We start from the raw sequence: 22502 nt of genomic DNA, 5'->3' as shown, positions 1-22502 counted from the left end.
ATTTATAGAAAAATATTGTCAAAGAGCTATAATATTTCTTGGCTACAGTAAAAATAATTTCTGAATTCAAAATTACACTGGAAGCAATCAGTAGTAAATTAGACAAGTCAGAAAACCAATTTGCTAATCGTATGCAAACTCAGGGAATATTCCAGGATTCTGAGGAAATAGAAAAAGATGTGTGAGAAAAATAATCTCAAAACAACTTTATTCATGATGGCCTCAAAAGGGAAAATGCCAAATGTCCATCAACAATACAATAGACAAATAGCATTATATTTATATAATAGAATAAAATATAGCAAAAAATCAAATATTATTTGCAAAATTATGGTGAATCCCATAGACGTGTTATTGAATAGAGAAGCCAGACACAAGGGGACATACTGTATGAAGTTAGAGCAGTGACTGCATGTGCAGGTATTTTTAATTTACTTGGAGGGAGTAGGAGAGAGATTTCTGGCGTTCTGATAATGTCCTCTGTCTTGATCTGGGTGTTGGTTACCTGCCTAAGTGCATTCATTTGTGAAAATTCGCTCAGCTGTACACTTAAGATTTGTGTGGTCTATTATGTGTATTTTATATTTCCCTTTAAAAGCTTAGAAAAACAACTACCACCACCACCATCCCAAAATACAATGACTAAAAATAAAAATGTATTCTCTCTCATGGTTCTGTGGGTTGAATGGGCAGTTAGTAGGCAGTTCCTGCTTGGGGTCTCTCATGTAATGACAGACAGGTAGTCGCCAAACCTGGAGATATCTGAAGGTTCAACTGGGCTGGACATCCCAGGTGACTTCTTTATACATGTATCTGATGCCTCACCTGGGATGACCGGCACATCTGCAGACCAGCCCCGCATGTCCTTCTCCACATAACCCTTCCATGTGGTTAGGTGGGTTTCCTCGCAGCATGGTGGCCTCAGAATAGTTCAAATTATTATATACTGGCTTGCTTCCCCAAGAGTCAGCATTCAAGAGACCCAGCTGGAATGTGCAAGGCCACATATGAAAATCATACAGTGCCCGTTCCATCACATTCAAGTCAGCCCCGATCCTTGTAGGACTGTGAATGCTAGGAAGTATGGTGATTCATCCAGGTGCCATCTCTGAGGAGTAGCTACCATTATATAATAAATTGGTGCTACTGATCTCATCCCTCACCTCCTTAGACCAATGATGACTTCAGAGCAGAATGACATCTGTTTCATGTGCAAAATTTTTCTTGAGATCAATTCTAATCGAGAGCTATATACCACAAAGAAAGTTCTAAGAAATGTAATTCTTCCTTAGTTGACAATGAATATGAAACACTGTAGGTGGATATATAATGTGTGTGTGTGTGTGTGTGTGTGTGTGTGTGTATACATAAAATGGCTGGTTGTCTGCAGAAAAAGTAGAAAGACTTTCTTCTGATCCAGGAACTGCCAGACACTTCATCCCATATACGTCATCATGTTGTGGAGAAGTGATATGTTGCAGGCACATTCACCTACTCTTGGCAGAGGAAAAATAGAGTTGTGGTGGGAAGTGACCTTGTCATAACGTGGTCTTCCCCCACCATGAAAAAAATACAGTCACAGGAACATATCAGATGCGCTTGGATATACATATCTGTATTGTGCATATGGTAATATTTAGTACACAATATTATATTTGCTATGATAAAAATCTATGTCACTATAGTACAAACATAATTTGATGGATCAGGTCCAATCTCGCCTTGCTGCGATACTCACTCCAGACAGAAAGAACTAAATACGAATGAAGCACAACAGGGAGGTTGTTGTAAAAATGAAGTATAATGCTTTGGAGAAAACTCTTCAGCCTCTTTGAAACTGCTATACATTTCTGAGCGTGAGCCATTTAAATAAATATTCCAGCATGTTCAAAGTTAAATAATCCCCCAAATCTCCTAGAACTTATTGCCACTGGCCAGTACTTGGCTTATGACCTCTATCTTGGTGATAGAGCTCCTAGCTTCCACAGTGACTCACGCAGAGATATACAGACTATGATAAATAGCTATGCTTAGTATTAAGTCCATCAAGATGAGGGAGACTGGCATGAGATAGTCACGAAATACATATTTCATTTAGAAGATGAGACATCGTCTTTATCAGTATGAAGACACATTGAACTTAGAGCCTAGGATTTCTTAGGTTCACATGCTCCCAACTCATAACTTGTCTTAGTTACTCTGATACACGTTACAGAAGTAAAGGACTGGCTATAATTCCATTGGCTACACAAGTATATAAACTTTTTCTTGAATAAAGCTAAGAAACTTGTTTAAATCATTTCAATGATCTGGGTCTTAGTGCATGTTCTATAGGGTTAAGAGTAGAATTAGAGGTATCATGCTTAGCGATATAAGTCAATCCGAGAAAGACAACTATCATATGATCTCCCTGATATGAGGGAGAGGAGATGCAACATGGGGGTTAAGGGGATAGGAGAAGAGTAAATGAAACAAGATGGGATTGGGAGGGAGACAAACCATAAGTGACTCTTAATCTCACAAAACAAACTGAGGGTTGATGGGGTGAGGGGGGTTGGTGCGGGGGCTGGGGTTATGGACATTGGGGAGGGTATGTGCTATGGTGAGTGCTGTGAAGTGTGTAAACCTGGCGATTCACAGACCTGTACCCCTGGGGATAAAAATATATTATATGTTTATAAAAAATAAAATTTAAAAAAATTTAAAAAAAAAGAGTAGAATTAGAACCTCTGAGGCCCTTTTCGGTCCAGTATCTATGGCTCTTTGATAAACAGTGATGATTCCGCACCACTGGCCAAAAATATCACCACCAGGGGGCGGTCGGGAGCACCGTCAGGATTACGTAAGTCGTGGTCGGTCTTCCCAGCCCCGGCTAAGGGCAGAAGGAAGAGCGGGATCCTGAGCGAGGCGCGGTAGGAGGCCAACACCTGACATGCTGCTGCTCCTGCTGCTCCTGGGGCCCAGTATGAACCGTGTTATCTGAGGAGTTGGGGCGTGTGTGTGTGTGCATTGGCTTGCATGGAGTGGGGGCCGGAGGCTGTGGATTTTTTTGTGCTGCCCACAATGAGGAGGGACGTGCTCGCTCTCTGGAGGTCCGAAGGGTAGGGTGAGGCGTCCCCAGTCAGGGCAGATGCGGGGTTACGGCCGGAGGGCATCTAGCAGGGAGATTTCACGGAGCAGCAGGGATCCCTGGGAGCTGGGCGGAAGGCAAGGGCGTGTGTCAGTTGGCCTCCTGGGGTGGCGTCCGAGGGTCTTCTGGCCTAGGTCACCGCCTTGACCTCTGTTTTGGCAGGCTCCGGGCTGGGTGCTCGGGTCTCCCAGGATCCAAGCACCGCGATCTGCAAGAGCGGCGCCTCCGTGCAGATCGAGTGCCGAGCGGTGGACTTGCAGGCCCAGACCGTGTTTTGGTATCGTCAGCTCCCGAAGCAGGGCCTCACGCTGATGGCGACTTCAAACGTGGGCTCCAGCACCACGCACGAGCCAGATTTCCCCGAGGCCAAGTTTCCTATTAGCCATCCAAACCTCACATTTTTCTCTCTGACGGTGACGAGTGCGAGTCCTGAGGACAGCAGCCTCTACCTCTGCAGGGCCTAGTGGCACAGCGCTGGGCCCGGATCCGAGACCCAGACAAGAACCTGGAAACAGCCCCCTCGGCCCCACCTTACCCAACCCTCGGAGCCCCGTGGAGGGAGGTGTGGGGAGAGAAAAACCACAGACTGAGACATCTGTGTGTGTGTGTGAGAGAGAGAGAGAAAGAGAACACCTGAATACAGAGTGTGGAAGAGGTAGAGTGTTTGAAAACCAGTAAGATGGTAATGGAGGGGGCCCTAGGAAGTGGCAAACTGACATGAAAATATCATGATAAATTATAAATTCTAGTTTTTTTCCTGACTGCCCAACACACACACCTAGGTCATGGGGAGAATTCCACAGGTTCCTAGGAAGTCAGGTCCTTTAAGTCCCCCATATGCTTGGATATGCCCATTCTGCGTGTCATTTCTTACCTCACACGGGAGAAATCTGCAAAGGCTGTGAGTCCACTGGAACTGTAATTCAGTGTTGCACAAAAGTAATTTTCAAGACTAGCTTACAGGAGTCTCAACCCGGTTGCCATGGTACCTACCCAAACTCAGGCAGCCATGGTGAGTGTTGGCTTGGTGCCATCACAACCTCCTACCCCTGCAGAAGTTTTTCCATTCTAGAATATGGAAATCCATCTGACTACTTCGGACTGACCAACAGTCAATTTAAAATACTCTCTAAAATCTGAGTGCCTCGACTCTCTGGTACTGTTTTTCAAAATCAATTAAGTTTCTCTTGTTTTCTCTAACAAAAATGGATTCTGGCTAATTTAGGTGACTCTTGATCAAATATTCCCTTGAGAATTTGAAGCCCCTGATATTATGTATTTAATGATTATCCTCCTTTTAAGAAAAGGTATAAGAGAGGCGCCTAGGTGGCTCAGCAGGTTAAAGCGTCTGCCTTCAGCTCAGGTCATGATCCCACGAGCCCCGCATCGGGCTCTCTGCTCCGCGGGGAGCCTGCTTTACCTCTCTCTCTGCCTGCCTCTCTGCCTACTTTTGATCTCTGTCAAATAAATAAATAAAAATCTTTTTTAAAAAATAATAATAATAAAAGAGAAGATATAAGAAAAAACATTGAGTATTATTCCTAAATACCTTATATCAAGATCCGTGTGTCCTTTTAACCAGAGATGTTATTTTCTCCTTATAACAAAATATAGGACAAAAAATGTTTTACAAGATCCTTTGAAAGATCTCAATCCAAATTATTTTTTGAGGGAATGATTTGTAGTCCCATGAAAGAACAGAGTCATAAAATAAAACCACTTCAAATAACTAATGACATTATGATTAGATGCCATCTTTGTCATTTTTCCTTGCTCCAGAAATGTTCATGAAAACAATCAAAGTAACATCTACCTTTGAAGCAGGTACTTGATTGTGAGTAAACCCTCTGGGTTCACTATCCTCAAAGAGGTGGAGGTAGAGATGGCTCAGGCTTTTGAAATATTCCCTCTTACAAGCAGAGGGCTGAAGCCAGGAGAAGCTACAAGTGAATGTTACTATGTCTTCATTAGAAGCTGAAAAGTCAGTAGAAAATCTCTTAGGCAGTTTTAAGTTTCTTAGTGGCATAAAACTTCCAATTCACTGTTTAAAAGGAAAGCAAACATTTTATTCTGATGTAGTCCCACTTGTTTATTTTCGTTTTTGTTATCAGTGCTTTATTGTTTCAGGTCTTTTTAAGTTTTGATTAATTTTAAGTTGAGTTTCATGAATGGCACAAGATGGCGTCCATATTCATTCATTTGCATGTGGCTCTCCAGTTTTCCCAACACCATTTATTGGAGAGACTGGCCTTTCCCCTTGAGGCACCCTTCTGGAAGGTCAGTTAACCATGTATACCTGGGTTTATTTCTGGGTTCTCTATTCTGTTCCACTGGTCTATATGTCTATGTTTATGCTGGTACCATACTCTTTAATTATTGTAGCTTTGTATGGAATTGGAGAAAGTATTTGCAAACCACATACCTAATAAGATGTTAATATCTAAAAATATATAAGAAACTCACACAACTCAATACCAAGTAGAAATAATAACCTAATTTAAAAATTACCAAAGGATTTGAATAAACATTTCATGGAAAGAAGACATGTAAATGGACAACAGTTATATGGAAATGTGCTTGAGACCACGCATCATCAGGAAATGCAAATCAAAACCAAAATAAGCTATCACTTCACAAGACTATTTTTAAAGAAACAAAAGATATATATTGGGGAGGATGCAAAGAAATTGGAACCTTTGTACACAATGGGTGGTGTAGCTGCTATGGAAAACAATATGGAGGTTCCACAAAAAAATTAAAAAAAAAATAGAACTACCACCCAGCAATCCCACTTCTGGGTATATGTCTAAAAGAATTGAAATCGGGATCTTGAAGAGATATCTGCACTCCCCTGTTTGTTGCAGTATTATTCATAACAGCAAAAATATGGAAGCAACTCAAATGAACATCAGTAGGTAAATGGATAAAGAAAATGTGGTATATACATATAATAGGACACTATTATAGGAAATCTTGCCATTTGCAACAACATGGATGAAGCCGGAAAACATGCTAAGTGAAATAAGCCAGTCAGAGAGACACAAATTAAACATGATCCCAGTTCCATGAAGTAGCCAAAGGAGTCAAAGTCATAGAAGCAGAAAGTAAAATGGTGAGTGCCAAGGTCTATGAGAAGAAGGAAATAGGGACTTGGACTGATATAAGGTTCAGTTATGCAAGATAAAGACTTGCTTGAGATCTGCCAAACATCAGAGTGGTAAACGTGGTAGCTACAGTTAACAATACTGTACTGTGCACTTCAGATTTTGTTAAGAAGGTAGGTCTCATGGGGCATCTGGGTGGCTCAGTGGGTTAAAGCCTCTGCCTTTGGCTCAGGTCATGATCCCGGGGTCCTGGGATCAAGCCCCGCATCGCGCTCTCTGCTCAGCAGGGAGCCTGCTTCCCTTCCTCTCTCTCTGGCTGCCTCTCCGCCTACCTGTGATCTCTGTCAAATAAATAAATAAAATCTTAAAAAAAAAAAAAAAAAGAAGAAGATAGGTCTCATGTTAAGTGTCCCTGCCACAAAACCAAAACCAAAAACAAACAAACAAAAAAAAAAAATGAAGGGACAGAAGAAAATTTTTGGAGGCGAGAAGTATGTCTATTAGTTTGACTGTGGTGTTGGTTTCATGGGTGTGTGCCTGTCCCCAAACTCATTAAACTCTATTAACTCATTAAACTCTATAAATCAAATATGTGCAGATTTCATCCATCAGTTATATCTCAATAAAGCTGTTAAAAAATAAATAAAAAGAAAGTAAATCTGATACAGGAGGAAAAGGCCTCTAAAACATTATCTTTCATGTTCAAGGGAATTGGTTGCCTGGATGCCAGATGAGCTCAGAGGGATGAGAAAAGAGACAACTGACCAGTTTAATGAGAACAGAAACCTTAGCCCTGTGTTCCTAAGCAACGGGAGCTCATACATCTTCTTTCTGAAAGATAGGCAAAAAAAAAAAAAAAAAAAAAAGCCTCAGCAACCACTACCTTTGGTCTCTAGGTCTCTGTTAAAGTTTCAAAGTCATGGGGGAAAATGGTCTCTGCCCTTGTATCCATCGGGCTACATGGATAGCCTGATGTAGTTCCACTTGTAGGGTATTGTGTGGGCTGGGTATGGTGTGGAGGCAGCTGCCTCTGCCTATGACACAGGGGGACCTAACAAAGAGCAGGTTCTTAGAGGAAGTCATGTTTAAGATGGCATCTTAAAGATGAACTGGAGGTAATTATGTGGGACTGGCGATAACGAACTAACAGGCATGGCCCAAAGATCCAGTGCAACATTTCTCAGGCAGGAAAGAAATTGGTGTGTTTAATGAACGGGGTAGTTAATAAGGTGGCATGAGCAAAGAGGGAAGAAACTGGCAAGTACAAGGTGAGACCAGAGAGACCCGAAAAGTCAAGACATTCAGCATGACTGGAAGAATGAAAGAGCATATGATCCCTCAATGGGACATAGCAAGAGAAGAGCAGAGAATCTAGGAGAGAAATTTGAGAAGTACACTCGAACGGTGGCTAGAAAAGGTTGAGAAGGCAAATTATACTGACAAACCATCCAACAATATTAGGTTAATAACTGAGCAAATGTGTAACAAATACTAGTAGCAATTCTATGTGATGTGGAGTCACATACCACACTGAGAGCTGGTTGTTCTCCCATCTGGCTCTGATACAAGGTGCCTGGCTACTTCTTCACAATGTGGGACTGGCAACCCCCACTCACCTCCAAGGCAAGTGATGGCAGTATCAGAGGGCGGCTGGTGAATTTGCCCCTTTAACCACTAGGAGGTGATGTGGGTCTTTCTATAAAACACCTCTGGTGCAAAAGAGCAAGCTTAGACCCTCCTTGTTCTGGGAGGTGGTCACATACCTTGTGAGCTATTTAGCTGCTGGTTGGGAGAATGACTTGCAGATATCTCGGAATGCTGATAGGCTCTTGAAATAGTGGGATCCAATAGTATTTACCACATCCGGTTCCTATAGTTGTCCAAAGCACACATAATTGGTAAGTAAGCGAATAAATGCCATCATCATTTCTGTTCAATGTTGTGTTGAATCTCCAGCCAATGGAAGAAGAAAAATAGAGTGAGAATGAGAAAGGAAGAAGAAAAGGTGGTTATGGACAGATGACGAGTTTAATGGAAGACTCAGAGGCAACTGACTGGGTGGCTCAGTTGGTTAAGTGTCTGACTCTCGATTTTTTTTTAAATTTTCTTTTATGTTTTTATAAACATATAATGTATTATTAGCCCCAGGGGTACAGGTCTGTGAATCGCCAGGTTTACACACTTCACAGCACTCACCATGACTCTTGATTTTGACTCAGGTCATGATCTCATGGTCATAAGATCAAGTCCAGCATCAGGCTCCACACCCAGTGTGGAATCTGTTTAAGATTCTCTCTCTACCACCCCTCACCCCACTCTCTCTCTTTCTCTCTTTCTCAAAGAAAAAAAGAAAGACCTAAAGGAATCTAAAGAATCATTGTATTGTAATAATAAAATCTAATAAGTTTTCAGTTTTCTGAATTCAAAATAAATATAAAAAATCAGTTTTCTTCACCTACTAGCGACAGTTAAAAGCTATATTTTTTTTTAAAGAGAGACCATTTATAAATAGTAACATAAGATGTAAAACAGTAGAGAACAAATCTATTAATAGCAACACCTTGGGGCGCCTGGGTGGCTCAGTGGGTTAAAGCCTCTGCCTTCGGCTCAGGTCATGATCCCAGGGTCCTGGGATAGAGCCCCACATCAGGCTCTCTGCTCAGCAGGGAGCCTGCTTCTCCTCTCTCTCTTTGCCTGCCTCTCTGCCTGCTTGTGATCTGTCTGTCAAATAAATAAATAAAATCTTTAAAAAAAAATAGCAACACCTTAATACACTTTTTTAAATTTTAGAAGTAGACAATGTAAAAATCTGAAATAAGTGGAGATACATACCATGAAAATGAATAAGTGAACCCAAAAGTAAGAGTATTCCTGTTTCTGCAATATCATCTGTGTATTCAATGCAGCACTAATTAAAATTGTCCTACAAATCATGCAATTATTTTATAACTTAAGGTAATAGAAAAGGCATAAATAAAGAGACAAATGGAAAATAATACTAACATTAAAAATAACCCCATGCAGGAGGAGTCAAGATGGCGGAGAAGTAGCAGCTGAGACTACTTCAGGTTGCGGGAGATCAGCTAGATAGCTTATCTAAAGATTGCAAACACCTACAAATCCAATGGGAGATCGAAGAGAAGAAGAACAGCAATTCTAGAAACAGAAAATCAACCACTTGCTGAAAGGTAGGACTGGCGGAGAAGTGAATCCAAAGGGACGGGAAGACAGACCCCGGGGGGAGGGGCCGGCTCCCGGCAAGCAGCGGAGCAACGGAGCATAAAATCAGGACTTTTAAAAGTCTGTTCCGCTGAGGGACATCGCTCCAGAGGCTTAACTGGGGTGAAGCCCACGCGGGGCCAGTGTGGCCTCAGGTCCCGCAGGGTCACAGAAGGATCGGGGTGTCTGAGTGTCGCAGAGCTCGCAGGTATTAGAACAGGGAAGCCGGCTACAGAGACGGAGCCGAGGAGTGAGCTCACAGCTCGGGCTTACCTTGAACCGGTCGCAGGCTCGGTGAGCTCGGAGCGCGGCCGGAGGCCAGGCAGACGGGAGTAATTGGACGCTGTTCCCTGAGGGCACACTGAGGAGTGGGACCCCTAGCTCTCGGCTCCTCCGGGCCGGAGACTGGGAGGCCGCCATCTTCCTTCCCGTCCTCCGGACTCTACGGAAAGCGCTCAGGGAACAAAAGCTCCCGAAAGCAAACCCGAGCGGATTACTCAGCCCGGCCCCTGGTAAGGGCGGTGCAACTCCGCCTGTGGCAAAGACACTTGAGAATCACTACAACAGGCCCCTCCCCCAGAAGATCCACAAGAAACCCAGCCAGGACCAAGTTCACTTACGAGGAGTGCGGTTTCAATACCAAGGAGAGCAGCGGAATTCCAGAGGAGGAGAAAGCAAAGCACGGAACTCATGGCTTTCTCCCCATGATTCTTTAGCCTTGCAGTTAATTTAATTTTTTTTTCTTTTTCAATTTTTTTCTCTTCTTCTGCTAAATTTTTTTAAACTTTTACCCTTTTCTTTTTTAACATTTTTTAACTAGTTTATCCAATATATATATATTTTTTCCTTTTTATATTTTTTTCATTATTGGTTTTCTTTTTTTTATTTGTTTCTTTTTTCTTTTTTATTTTATTTTTTTTTCTTTCTGAACCTCTTTTTATCCCCTCCCCCCCCCCCCCCCCCCTTCGGCTTCTTTTCTCATTTGGCTAAAGCATATTTTCCTGGGGTTGTTGCCACCCTTTTAGTATTTTACTTACTCCTTCATATACTCTTATCTGGACAAAATGACAAGGCGGAAAAATTCACCACAAAAAAAAGAACAAGAGGCAGTACCAAAGGCTAAGGACCTAATCAATACAGACATTGGTAATATGTCAGATTTAGAGCTCAGAATGACGATTCTCAAGGTTCTAGCTGGGCTCGAAAAAGGCATGGAAGATATTAGAGAAACCCTCTCGGGAGATATAAAAGCCCTTTCTGGAGAAATAAAAGAACTAAAATCTAATCAAGTTGAAATAAAAAAAGCTATTAATGAGGTGCAATCAAAAATGGAGGCTCTCACTGCTAGGATAAATGAGGCAGAAGAAAGAATTAGCGATATAGAAGACCAAATGACAGAGAATAAGGAAGCTGAACAAAAGAGGGACAAACAACTACTGGACCACGAGAGCAGAATTCGAGAGATAAGTGACACCATAAGACGAAACAACATTAGAATAATTGGGATTCCAGAAGAAGAAGAAAGAGAGAGGGGAGCAGAAGGTATATTGGAGAGAATTATTGGAGAGAATTTCCCCAATATGGCAAAGGGAACAAACATCAAAATCCAGGAGGCTCAGAGAACCCCACTCAAAATCAATAAGAATAGGTCCACACCCCGTCACCTAATAGTCAAATTTACAAGTCTTAGTGACAAAGAGAAAATCCTGAAAGCAGCCCGGGAGAAGAAGTCTGTAACATACAATGGTAAAAATATTAGATTGGCAGCAGACTTATCCACAGAGACCTGGCAGGCCAGAAAGAGCTGGCATGATATATTCAGAGTACTAAACGAGAAAAACATGCAGCCAAGAATACTATATCCAGCTAGGCTATCATTGAAAATAGAAGGAGAGATTAAAAGCTTCCAGGACAAACAAAAACTGAAAGAATTTGCAAACACCAAGCCAGCTCTACAGGAAATATTGAAAGGGGTCCTCTAAGCAAAGAGAGAACCTAAAAGTAGTAGATCAGAAAGGAACAGAAACAATATACAATAGCAGTCACCTTACAGGCAATACAATGGCACTAAATTCATATCTCTCAATAGTTACCCTGAATGTTAATGGGCTAAATGCCCCAATCAAAAGACACAGGGTATCAGAATGGATAAAAAAACAAAACCCATCTATATGTTGCCTACAAGAAACTCATTTTAAACCCGAAGACACTTTCAGATTTAAAGTGAGGGGGTGGAAAAGAATTTACCATGCTAATGGACATCAGAAGAAAGCAGGAGTGGCAATCCTTAGATCACTTAGATTTTAAACCAAAGACTATAATAAGAGATGAAGATGGACACTATATCATACTCAAAGGATCTGTCCAACAAGAAGATCTAACAATTGTAAATATCTATGCCCCTAACGTGGGAGCAGCCAACTATATAAACCAATTAATAACAAAATCAAAGAAACACATCGACAATCATACAATAATAGTAGGGGACTTTAACACTCCCCTCACTGAAATGGACAGATCATCCAAGCAAAAGATCAACAAGGAAATAAAGGCCTTAAATGACACACTGGACCAGATGGACATCACAGATATATTCAGAACATTTCATCCCAAAGCAACAGAATACACATTCTTCTCTAGTGCACATGGAACATTCTCCAGAATAGATCACATCCTTGGTTCTAAATCAGGTCTTAACTGTTATCAAAAAATTGGGATCATTCCCTGCATATTTTCAGACCACAATGCTCTGAAGCTAGAACTCAATCGCAAGAGGAAATTTGGAAAGAACCCAAATATATGGCGACTAAACAGCATCCTTCTAAAGAATGAATGGGTCAACCAGGAAATTAAAGAAGAATTGAAAAAATTCATGGAAACAAATGATAATGAAAATACAACAGTTCAAAATCTGTGGGACACAACAAAGGCAGTCCTGAGAGGAAAATATATAGCGGTACAAGCCTTTCTCAAACAAGAAAGGTCTCAGGTACACAACCTAACCCTACACCTAAAGGAGCTGGAGAAAGAACAAGAAAGAAACCCTAAACCCAGCAGGAGAAGAGAAATCATAAAGATCAGAGCAGAAATCAATGAAATAGAAACCAAAAAAAACAATAGAACAAATCAACGAAACTAGGAGCTGGTTCTTTGAAAGAATTAATAAGATTGATAAGCCCCTGGCCAGACTTATCAAAAAGAGAAGAGAAAGGACCCAAATAAATAAAATCATGAATGAAAGAGGAGAGATCACAACTAACACCAAAGAAATACAGACAATTATAAGAACATATTATGAGCAACACTATGCCAACAAATTTGACAATATGGAAGAAATGGATGCATTCCTAGAGACATATAAACTACCACAACTGAACCTGGAAGAAATAGAAAGCCTGAACAGACCCATAACCAGTAAGGAGATTGAAACAGTCATCAAAAATCTCCAAACAAACAAAAGCCCAGGGCCAGACGGCTTCCCGGGGGAATTCTACCAAACATTTAAAGAAGAACTAATTCCTATTCTCCTGAGACTGTTCCAAAAAATAGAAATGGAAGGAAAACTTCCAAACTCATTTTATGAGGCCAGCCTCACCTTGATCCCAAAACCAGACAAGGATCCCATCAAAAAAGAGAACTACAGACCAATATCCTTGATGAACACAGATGCAAAAATTCTCACCAAAATACTAGCCAATAGGATTCAACAGTACATTAAAAGGATTATTCACCACGACCAAGTGGGATTTATTCCAGGGCTGCAAGGTTGGTTCAACATCCGCAAATCAATCAATGTGATACAACACATTAATAAAAGAAAAAACAGGAACCATATGATACTCTCCATAGATGCTGAAAAAGCATTTGACAAAGTACAGCATCCCTTCCTGATCAAAACTCTTCAAAGTGTAGGGATAGAGGGCACATACCTCAATATTATCAAAGCCATCTATGAAAAACCCATCGCAAATATCATTCTCAATGGAGAAAAACTGAAAGCTTTTCCGCTAAGGTCAGGAACACGGCAGGGATGTCCGTTATCACCACTGCTATTCAACATAGTACTAGAAGTCCTAGCCTCAGCAATCAGACAACAAAAAGAAATTAAAGGCATCCAAATCGGCAAAGAAGAAGTCAAACTATCACTCTTCGCAGATGATATGATACTCTATGTGGAAAACCCAAAAGACTCCACTCCAAAACTGCTAGAACTTGTACAGGAATTCAGTAATGTGTCAGGATATAAAATCAATGCACAGAAATCAGTCGCATTTCTCTACACCAACAATAAGACAGAAGAAAGAGAAATTAAGGAGTCCATCCCATTTACAATTGCACCCAAAACTATAAGATACCTAGGAATAAACCTAACCAAAGAGACTAAGAATCTATACACAGAAAACTATAAAGTACTCATGAAAGAAATTGAGGAAGACACAAAGAAATGGAAAAATGTTCCATGCTCCTGGATTGGAAGAATAAATATTGTGAAAATGTCTATGCTACCTAAAGCAATCTACACATTTAATGCAATTCCTATCAAAGTACCATCCATTTTTTTCAAAGAAATGGAACAAATAATCCTAAAATTTATATGGAACCAGAAAAGACCGCGAATAGCCAAAGGAATATTGAAAAAGAAAGCCAGAGTTGGTGGCATCACAATTCCGGACTTCAAGCTCTATTACAAAGCTGTCATCATCAAGACAGCATGGTACTGGCACAAAAACAGACACATAGATCAATGGAACAGAATAGAGAGCCCAGAAATAGACCCTCAACTCTATGGTCAACTAATCTTCGACAAAGCAGGAAAGAATGTCCAATGGAAAAAAGACAGCCTCTTCAATAAATGGTGTTGGGAAAATTGGACAGCCACATGCAGAAAAATGAAATTGGATCATTTCCTTACACCACACACGAAAATAGACTCAAAATGGATGAAGGACCTCAATGTGAGAAAGGAATCCATCAACATCCTTGAGGAGAACACAGGCAGCAACCTCTTCGACCTCAGCCGCAGCAACATCTTCCTAGGAACATCGCCAAAGGCAAGGGAAGCAAGGGCAAAAATGAACTATTGGGATTTCATCAAGATCAAAAGCTTTTGCACAGCAAAGGAAACAGTTAACAAAACCAAAAGACAACTGACAGAATGGGAGAAGATATTTGCAAACGACATATCAGATAAAGGGCTAGTGTCCAGAATCTATAAAGAACTTAGCAAACTCAACACCCAAAGAACAAATAATCCCATCAAGAAATGGGCAGAAGACATGAACAGACATTTCTGCAAAGAAGACATCCAGATGGCCAACAGACACATGAAAAAGTGCTCCATATCACTCGGCATCAGGGAAATACAAATCAAAACCACAATGAGATACCACCTCACACCAGTCAGAATGGCTAAAATTAACAAGTCCGGAAATGACAGATGCTGGCGAGGATGCGGAGAGAGGGGAACCCTCCTACATTGTTGGTGGGAATGCAAGCTGGTGCAACCACTCTGGAAAACAGCATGGAGGTTCCTCAAAATGTTGAAAATAGAACTACCCTATGACCCAGCAATTGCACTGCTGGGTATTTACCCTAAAGATACAAACGTAGTGATCCGAAGGGGCACGTGCACCCGAATGTTTATAGCAGCAATGTCTACAATAGCCAAACTATGGAAAGAACCTAGATGTCCATCAACAGACGAATGGATAAAGAAGATGTGGTATATATTACACAATGGAATACTATGCAGCCATCAAAAGAAATGAAATCTTGCCATTTGCAACAACATGGATGGAACTAGAGGGTATCATGCTTAGCGAAATAAGTCAATCGGAGAAAGACAACTATCATATGATCTCCCTGATATGAGGGAGAGGAGATGCAACATGGGGGGTTAATGTGGTAGGAGAAGAGTAAATGAAACAAGTTGGGATTGGGAGGGAGACAAACCATAAGTGACTCTTAATCTCACAAAACAAACTGAGGGTTGCTGGGCAGAGGGGGGTTGGGGGGGGGTTATGGACATTGGGTAGGGTATGTGCTATGGTGAGTGCTGTGAAGTTTGTAAACGTGGAGATTCACAGACCTGTACCCCTGGGGGAAAAAAAATATATATATATATGTTTATAAAAAATAAAATTATAAAAAAAAAAGAATCGAACCAATAATTTAACAGGGAATGAGAAGATATGAGTAGAAAAAAATTCATGTAAATTTGGAAAAAAATAATACTTTGAAAAAGTGTTTAAGAACAGTTAAAAAATGAATTATGTTATCTAGTTTGATAAGGAGCCCTGTCAGAAGGTTACTCTTATAAACTACTTATGATAGTGTCAGCTTGACAATGAGGATTAGAACCTTAAAAGTCCAATAAAGATCATCATAATTATATAACTATAATAAGCATAATAGGAATTTGGAGGCACCTGGGTGGCTCAGTCGGTTAAGCGTCTGCCTTTGTCTCAGGTCATGATCTGGGGGTCCTGAGATCAAGCCCCAAATCGGGCTCCCTGCTCAGGAAGTCTGCTGCTTCATCTACCCTTCACCCTGCTTGTGCTCTCTCCCCGCTCTCTCTCTCTCAAATAAATAAAATCTTTTTAAAAAATAACAGGCATTTGGCTTCAAGTCAAATGGAAGTTGTTATTGTACTTGCCTACATGTATAAGCCATTGTTAAGTCTGATAGAAGTTTTTAAGGCAGCAGTTCTCAGGCATTAGACAGCAGGCAGTAGAGGGTTGAGGAAAGGGGCTTCACATTTGCTCCGGGTCCCTTCCTTAGAACTGCTTCTGGACTGTAGCACGGGAGTCTTGCACAGAGCAAGTGGCTTCGATGCGACAGGAAGAAAGCAGAGGTCAGGGCTATGCAAGTGGCTGCTGTTTGTAGGGGGAAGTTTCTGGAGAGAAGGAAACTGTGCAGAAAATTGCTCCCAATATGGCATGGGGGTCAAACACTGAACAGCAGACACGTACAGAGCCTCCTGAAGACTGACAGCAGGAATGGGCATTCTGGGGGCCACACAGTCCTGAAGGACATATGAATCCTGACCAGCCAGAGTGGAGAGAGGTTGCTGAAGCCCCTGGGAAAATATACTTGGCACCCCAAGGCGGGGGTGGGGGCGGAGGGATCATACCTCAGTCCTAGAATTAAAGCCACTCTACAAGTGCCCTAACAAAATTCCACAAGCTTCCAAGGGATCTGGGTGATCCACCAGTAAGTTAACTGTCTTTTAGAGAAAACTATCACAGCATTCTATAAATAAAAGCAGGAAGAAAGAAAGAAAGAAAGAGGAAAAGAAAGAAAAAGGAAGGAAGGGAGGGATGGATTCACAAAGGGAAATTTAAAAAAAATATTAAAAATGGAAAGATTTATCATGTTTATGGATTGGAAATTTCAAGGCATTAAGATAGCAGTTTTCTTGACAAATAATGTTGGAATAACTAGATGATCATGTGAAAAGAAACATATTTTACTGATTACCTCATACTGTAAACAAAAGTCAATTTGAGATGGGTCATAGACCTAAGTATAAAAGCTATAATTACAACTCTTCTAGAAGAAAACAGGAAAACATCTTTGTGAGTTTTTCTTATGACACAGAAAGCACTAACCGGTACTAAAACTCTTGTGTGCCTGAGGACATGTATTACACAGATCAATGACTCACAAATGAGACGACAACTTTGTGTTGCTGGGATCACACCCATGAACACACAGCACACAGGGAAAACCAGGGTTTGGGGGGAGACTGGGCAGTTTGTGTTCTGCCTGTGGTGGGGGATGCATCAGAGGAATGGGTTGTAAACAAGATTTGGGAAAAATAAAATAAGACAAAATCAGAAAGGGAGACAAACCATAAGAGACTCTTCCCTCCAGGAAATAAACTGAGGATTGGTGGAGGAAGGGGGGGTAGGAAGATGGAGTAACTGGGTGATGGGCATTAAGGAGGACATGTGATGTAATGAGCAATGAGTTCTTATATGCAACTTACAGATCACTAAACTCTACCTCTGAAACTAATAATACACTATATGGCAATCTATTGAATTTAAGTAAAATAAAATTTAAAAAGAAGATTTGAGTGATAAGGCACAAGCCATCCCAGAGGAGGGGGAATACTGGTCCATGACATCAAGGACCCTCTGGGTTGTCCAGAATTGGAGTGTCTCTCTCAATTCCATGCCCATCCAACTATGTGTCTCCTCCGTTGCTTCCTCGGATAATGGTCGCTCAGTCCTCCTTTGGTATAGATTCTGCTCCCAGGATGATGTATGCTTCTCCTGCCCTTGCTGTGCACCTACAGACTTATACGGTAGGACTCCACTGGACCTCAGCAGAGAACACCCCTGATAATAGTTCATATTCACCTCCCAACTCTCTCTTCCACTCCAGTCACTGCCTACAGCAGGGGACAGAAAACAGCATGTTTGCGTTAAGAACTGCAAATGAAGGACAAACTCAGATGGCAATCTACCTTATAATTATCCTGTTTGTATTAATTAAGCCCCTGAATAAGCAGTTTACTGGGGGGAAAAAATAATCCCAGTTTCTACTGGTGGGATTAATGAACCATTCTGTCCAGAGAGAAGGGAGAATTACACTGGAATGTCATACAGAAGTTATACACTGGCTGTGAAATGTGCCAAAATAAAGCAATGAGTGTGCAAAATAACACGAGGGGGAGAGAGAGAGAGAGAAAAAGGGAGAGAAATAGTGCAGAATGAACAAGAGAGGCCATGAGTTGGTAATTATTGGAGCCAGGTCATGTGGGGACATGGAGGCTCATTATATTACTACATCTACTTTATATATGCTGTAAATTTTCCCAATCAAAAGAAAAACTCTTAAAAAGAAGACTTTCCCAAAGAGATCTATGGCTGGATTGATTAGTGTAGGATATTCAAGGTTGAGGAAGAGGCAGGACAAGCACAGACTTGGAGGGCAAAGTGGACAGATTTATGATACCAATGTTTCATACTATCTTTGTGGTTGTCCTGTATTTGTCCTTTGTTACATTGAAATACTGAAGACTTTTCCTCCTAAAATCAGCAACAATTTATGTTATACTAAAATCACCTCTTTAATGAACAAGTTCCGGTTCATTCAAAATAGGAAAGAAAATATTAAGTATTTCGTTAAGAGAATGTATTCTGAATGAAACTTTTTCATTACCCACATTAAGAGAATACCTTCCTACAATTAGCCTGTACTTTCGGTAAAGATCTGCACCCAGGAAACATTGACCAGAAAAGCAATGTCCATTAAAGAACAATAGAAATTTGGAACAAAGGTAGTAGTGCTGGTCCCTTAGGAAAAGACAAAACTAAACAAAACTCTCGAACTTGACAGTGAATAGATTGAAATTTCATGGCTTACCTAGACCTGAGTTAGGAAAAAAAAGGAATCAATGAAGAAAAAAGAGAAATGTTACAGTGGCACAGTCTTCCATGGGGACTAGTTTCTCTGTATTTGAAAAGATTCTGAATTTACTGCCTCGCTTATTTCACTGGGGCGAGGGTATGGCCTTGAAGGACTGTAGTAGATAAGATGCGGGAAGAGGAAGAGAGACCGCTGTCCGGTGGGTGGCAGAGAAGAACCAGAAAGAGGAGAGGAGGGAGTTGAAGACTCTGCATCTTTGACAGGATGCACGGAAACTAAACCAAGGCACTGTCTGCCTGAGTAAAGAGGGAGTGAAGGTTAGGCTCTGGGGGAAAAGGGGTGTGGGTGTATCTTTCTCGGAGCCTTGGTACACTGTAATGGACAACATCACTGACCGAGTATTTCCCATTTCCTATTTCTATGCCCTGTTTCCCCAGTGCTCAGAGTTGGAAGCCTCTACCCTGCCTTTCCCTACCATGGGCTTCTTGCTCCTCTGCTGTGTGGCCTTTTGTCTCTTGAGAACAGGTGAGTTTGGGAAACATGGGGAAGCCTTGCCTTGAAATTTTCCTGGTCCTGGCTGAAGCTTCTCCCTTGAGCCTGTGGCAAGAGGACCCGTCCTAGGCTCTGTCTACAGTTTCTGTCTTGTTTCCCAACAGGCTCCATGGATGCTGGCATTACCCAGACCCCAAGGCATGGGATTATAAAGACAGGAAAGAGCATTTTACTGAAGTGTTCTCAGACTAAGGGTCATAACTATATGTACTGTTATCGACAAGACCCAGGACTGGGGCTACGGCTGATCTACTACGCCTACGTCAGTGATATTAATGAAGGAGAGGTCTCCAGTGGGTACAAGGCCTCTCGAGAGGGGCTGGCAAAATTCTCCCTGTCCCTAGGGGCTGCCGTCCCCAACCAAATAGCTCTCTACTTCTGTGCCAGCAGTGATTAACACAGTGCTTTTTGGCCACCTGCTCTCCATACAGAAAGACAGGCACATTTGCTCAGATGGGCACACAAGGCTTCCTCCATGTGGGACATGGGGATCCTTAGGGGTCTGAATAGTTCTACGCTGTGTGAGTCTCAGTCTGAGCTTAGGGCTATGTAGGGTCGATGCCCCCAGGCCATGTGGTGACTGAAACCACAGGCTGGACTGAACCTATCTTCTCGGTTGATTGACACTCTTTCTCTCTTCTAATGGGGCTAACCTAGTAGTGTCCTTCTAGGAGAATGAACCTGACATTTGGCAATACCACGGTTTTCAAAAAGAACATTTCTTAGGAGCTCTGACACAATGTGGTTTTTCAGGGTTCTTTTGCCTCTGTCTGCCACCCACTTTGTAATGTACTCCACTCCATTCTGGTCCTATTGACAGTCCCTTTATCCTGCTGTCCCCTTCTCAGTCCTGGTTCCTCCAAGCATCACGCACTGTTCAGCTCTGTATTCGGGTGCCTTTCTACCAGGAACAAACTGACTACCTTGTTTCCTAAAACTTCATCCTAAGTAAATTTTTTTTGCTTTATTTTTAAGATTTTATTTATTTATTTGAGAGAGACCATGAGAGAGAGCATGAGAGGGGAGAGGTCAGAGGGAGAAGAAGACTCCCCACGGAGCTGGGAGCCCGACACAGGACTCGATCCTGGGACTCCGGGATCATGACCTGAGCCGAAGGCAGTTGCCTAACCAACTGAGCCACCCAGGCGACCCTAAGTAAATTTTTTTTAAAGATTTTATTTATTTGACAGACAGATCACAAGTAGGCAGAGAGGCAGGCAGAAGTGGCGGGGGGTGGGGGAGAGCAGGCTCCCTGCTGAGCAGAGAGCCCGCTGTGGGACTCAATCCCAAGAACCTGAGATCATGACCTGAGCCGAAGGCAGAGGCTTAACCCACTGAGCCCCCAGGTGCCCCAGTAAATTTAATTAGTATTTAAATCTGACTCAGAAGATGAAGTTTATCTAGTACTAGAGATTATGATCTATAAAAGTTACCTTTCATCTACAGCCCCACACTCGGATCTCTGCTGAGAATAATCTTAACCTGCAGGAGCAGAGAGACTGTGTCATATCTGGAGGTACTGGCTTCAAAAAAAAAAAAAAAGAAAGAAATGCCAATTGCCTGCTCCCCAGCATGGAGCCAAAGCTCAGAGCTTGGAGATTCCTCTTTCGATTGAGGCGTGGGAATAAGCCCCTCAGTTCCCCTGCAGAGAGGACCCTCCTGGGAGGCACAAAAATACTCAATCAAGGGATGCCATAGCCTGATGTAAAACCTGCCTAAGAGTCAAACTGAAGGCTTTCTTATGTGCTTTGTCTTTGCACCCCATGGGCCTCAATTATTTCAACAAAAGAATCCATGATGCAGTGACAGTTCACCCAAAGAATGCAACTTATTTCATTTTCTACCTGTTCTGATCTGAAAAGAATGTCACACTTTTTTTAATCTCCTGTATGAGTTCTATCTCATCTTTCCCTTTAAAAAGTCGGTTTTCTAGACTTTTGCTCCCTGCTTTCTATGCACACTTCACCAAAGTCTCATCTGTAATAATCATTCTTCTGTCATAAGCTATTAACCGTTCTCTTTAATTATTTATTGGACATTTCCAGTAGATTTTTCTGGACTTTCCTTCTACCTTATTTTTGCCCTTAGTATAAATATTCTTCCTTAATCTTCCCATCCATGATCACAACAATTTCTTTCATAAGTTCCAAACTGGTAGACTCACCTGTCTCCTAGACACTTCCAGCTGGATGCTCTACAGTTCAAACTCAAGTGATTTATTGCCGAATTTATTGTCCCCTAACCCTGAATGTACCCCTCTGGCCCATACACAGTATCTCTTCTCAGTGACTGAAACCATCATTCTAGATTCCTCTTTCTATAAGCCCTCACATTAAGTCCATTTGCAAATCGATTACTTCTGAGGTACAAATGCGATCTGAAGGGGCACCTGTACCCCAATGTTCATAGCAGTAATGTTCACAATGACCAGACTATGGAAAGAGCTAAGATGTCCATCGACAGATGAATGGATAAAGAAGATGTGATTCATATATACAATGGAATATTACTCAGCCATCAAAAAAGATGAATACTTAACCATTTGCATCAACATGGATGGAACTGGAGGGTATTATGCTGAGTGAAATAAGTCAATCAGAGAGAGACAATTATCATATGGTTTTGCTCATATGTGGAATATAAGAAACAACACAGAGGATCATAGGGGAAAGAGGGAAAAACTGAACAGGAAATAATCTGAGATGGAACAAACCATGAGAGACTCTTAACTCTAGGAAACAAACTGAGGGCTGCTGGAGAGGTGCAGGGGGCCATGGGGTAACTGGGTGATGGGCATTAAAGAGGGCACATGATGTGATGAGCACTCAGTTATATGCAACTGATGAATTATTGAACTCTGCATATAAAACCAATGATGTACTATATGTTGGCTAACTGAACTTAAATGAAAGAAAAAAAATCTATTATTTCCATATACCATATTTCCATAGGTTTGGTTTTCTAGGAAGCCAACTTCTCAGGGGAGATTAGTGTTCAGTGTGTTATTAGAAAGTGTCATTTTCAGCCAACATGGGTAGAATGGAAAGAAACAAGAAGGAGAGGCTGAGAAAGAAGCTGAGCTGTCCTACAGCCTTAACAAAAGCCCTCGCTGAGCCACG

General features: G+C 41.6%; 2 gene segments (V, D, J or C); both read left to right on the top strand.

Annotated features, from left to right (window-relative positions):
* Nucleotides 1-2884: 2884 nt before the first annotated feature.
* LOC116873480 lies at nucleotides 2885-3594 on the top strand. The segment is given in 2 exon segments: nucleotides 2885-2963; nucleotides 3293-3594. Coding segments are annotated over 2 exon segments (333 nt in total).
* Nucleotides 3595-19138: 15544 nt separating this feature from the next.
* LOC116873447 lies at nucleotides 19139-19780 on the top strand. The segment is given in 2 exon segments: nucleotides 19139-19356; nucleotides 19488-19780. Coding segments are annotated over 2 exon segments (441 nt in total).
* Nucleotides 19781-22502: the final 2722 nt, after the last annotated feature.

This window comes from Lontra canadensis, unplaced genomic scaffold (genome assembly GCF_010015895.1).
Source record: "Lontra canadensis isolate GAN:19392208 unplaced genomic scaffold, GSC_riverotter_1.0 scaffold2, whole genome shotgun sequence".
Taxonomy (NCBI): Eukaryota; Metazoa; Chordata; class Mammalia; order Carnivora; family Mustelidae; genus Lontra; species Lontra canadensis.
This window is presented reverse-complemented; position numbering and strand designations above follow the sequence as displayed.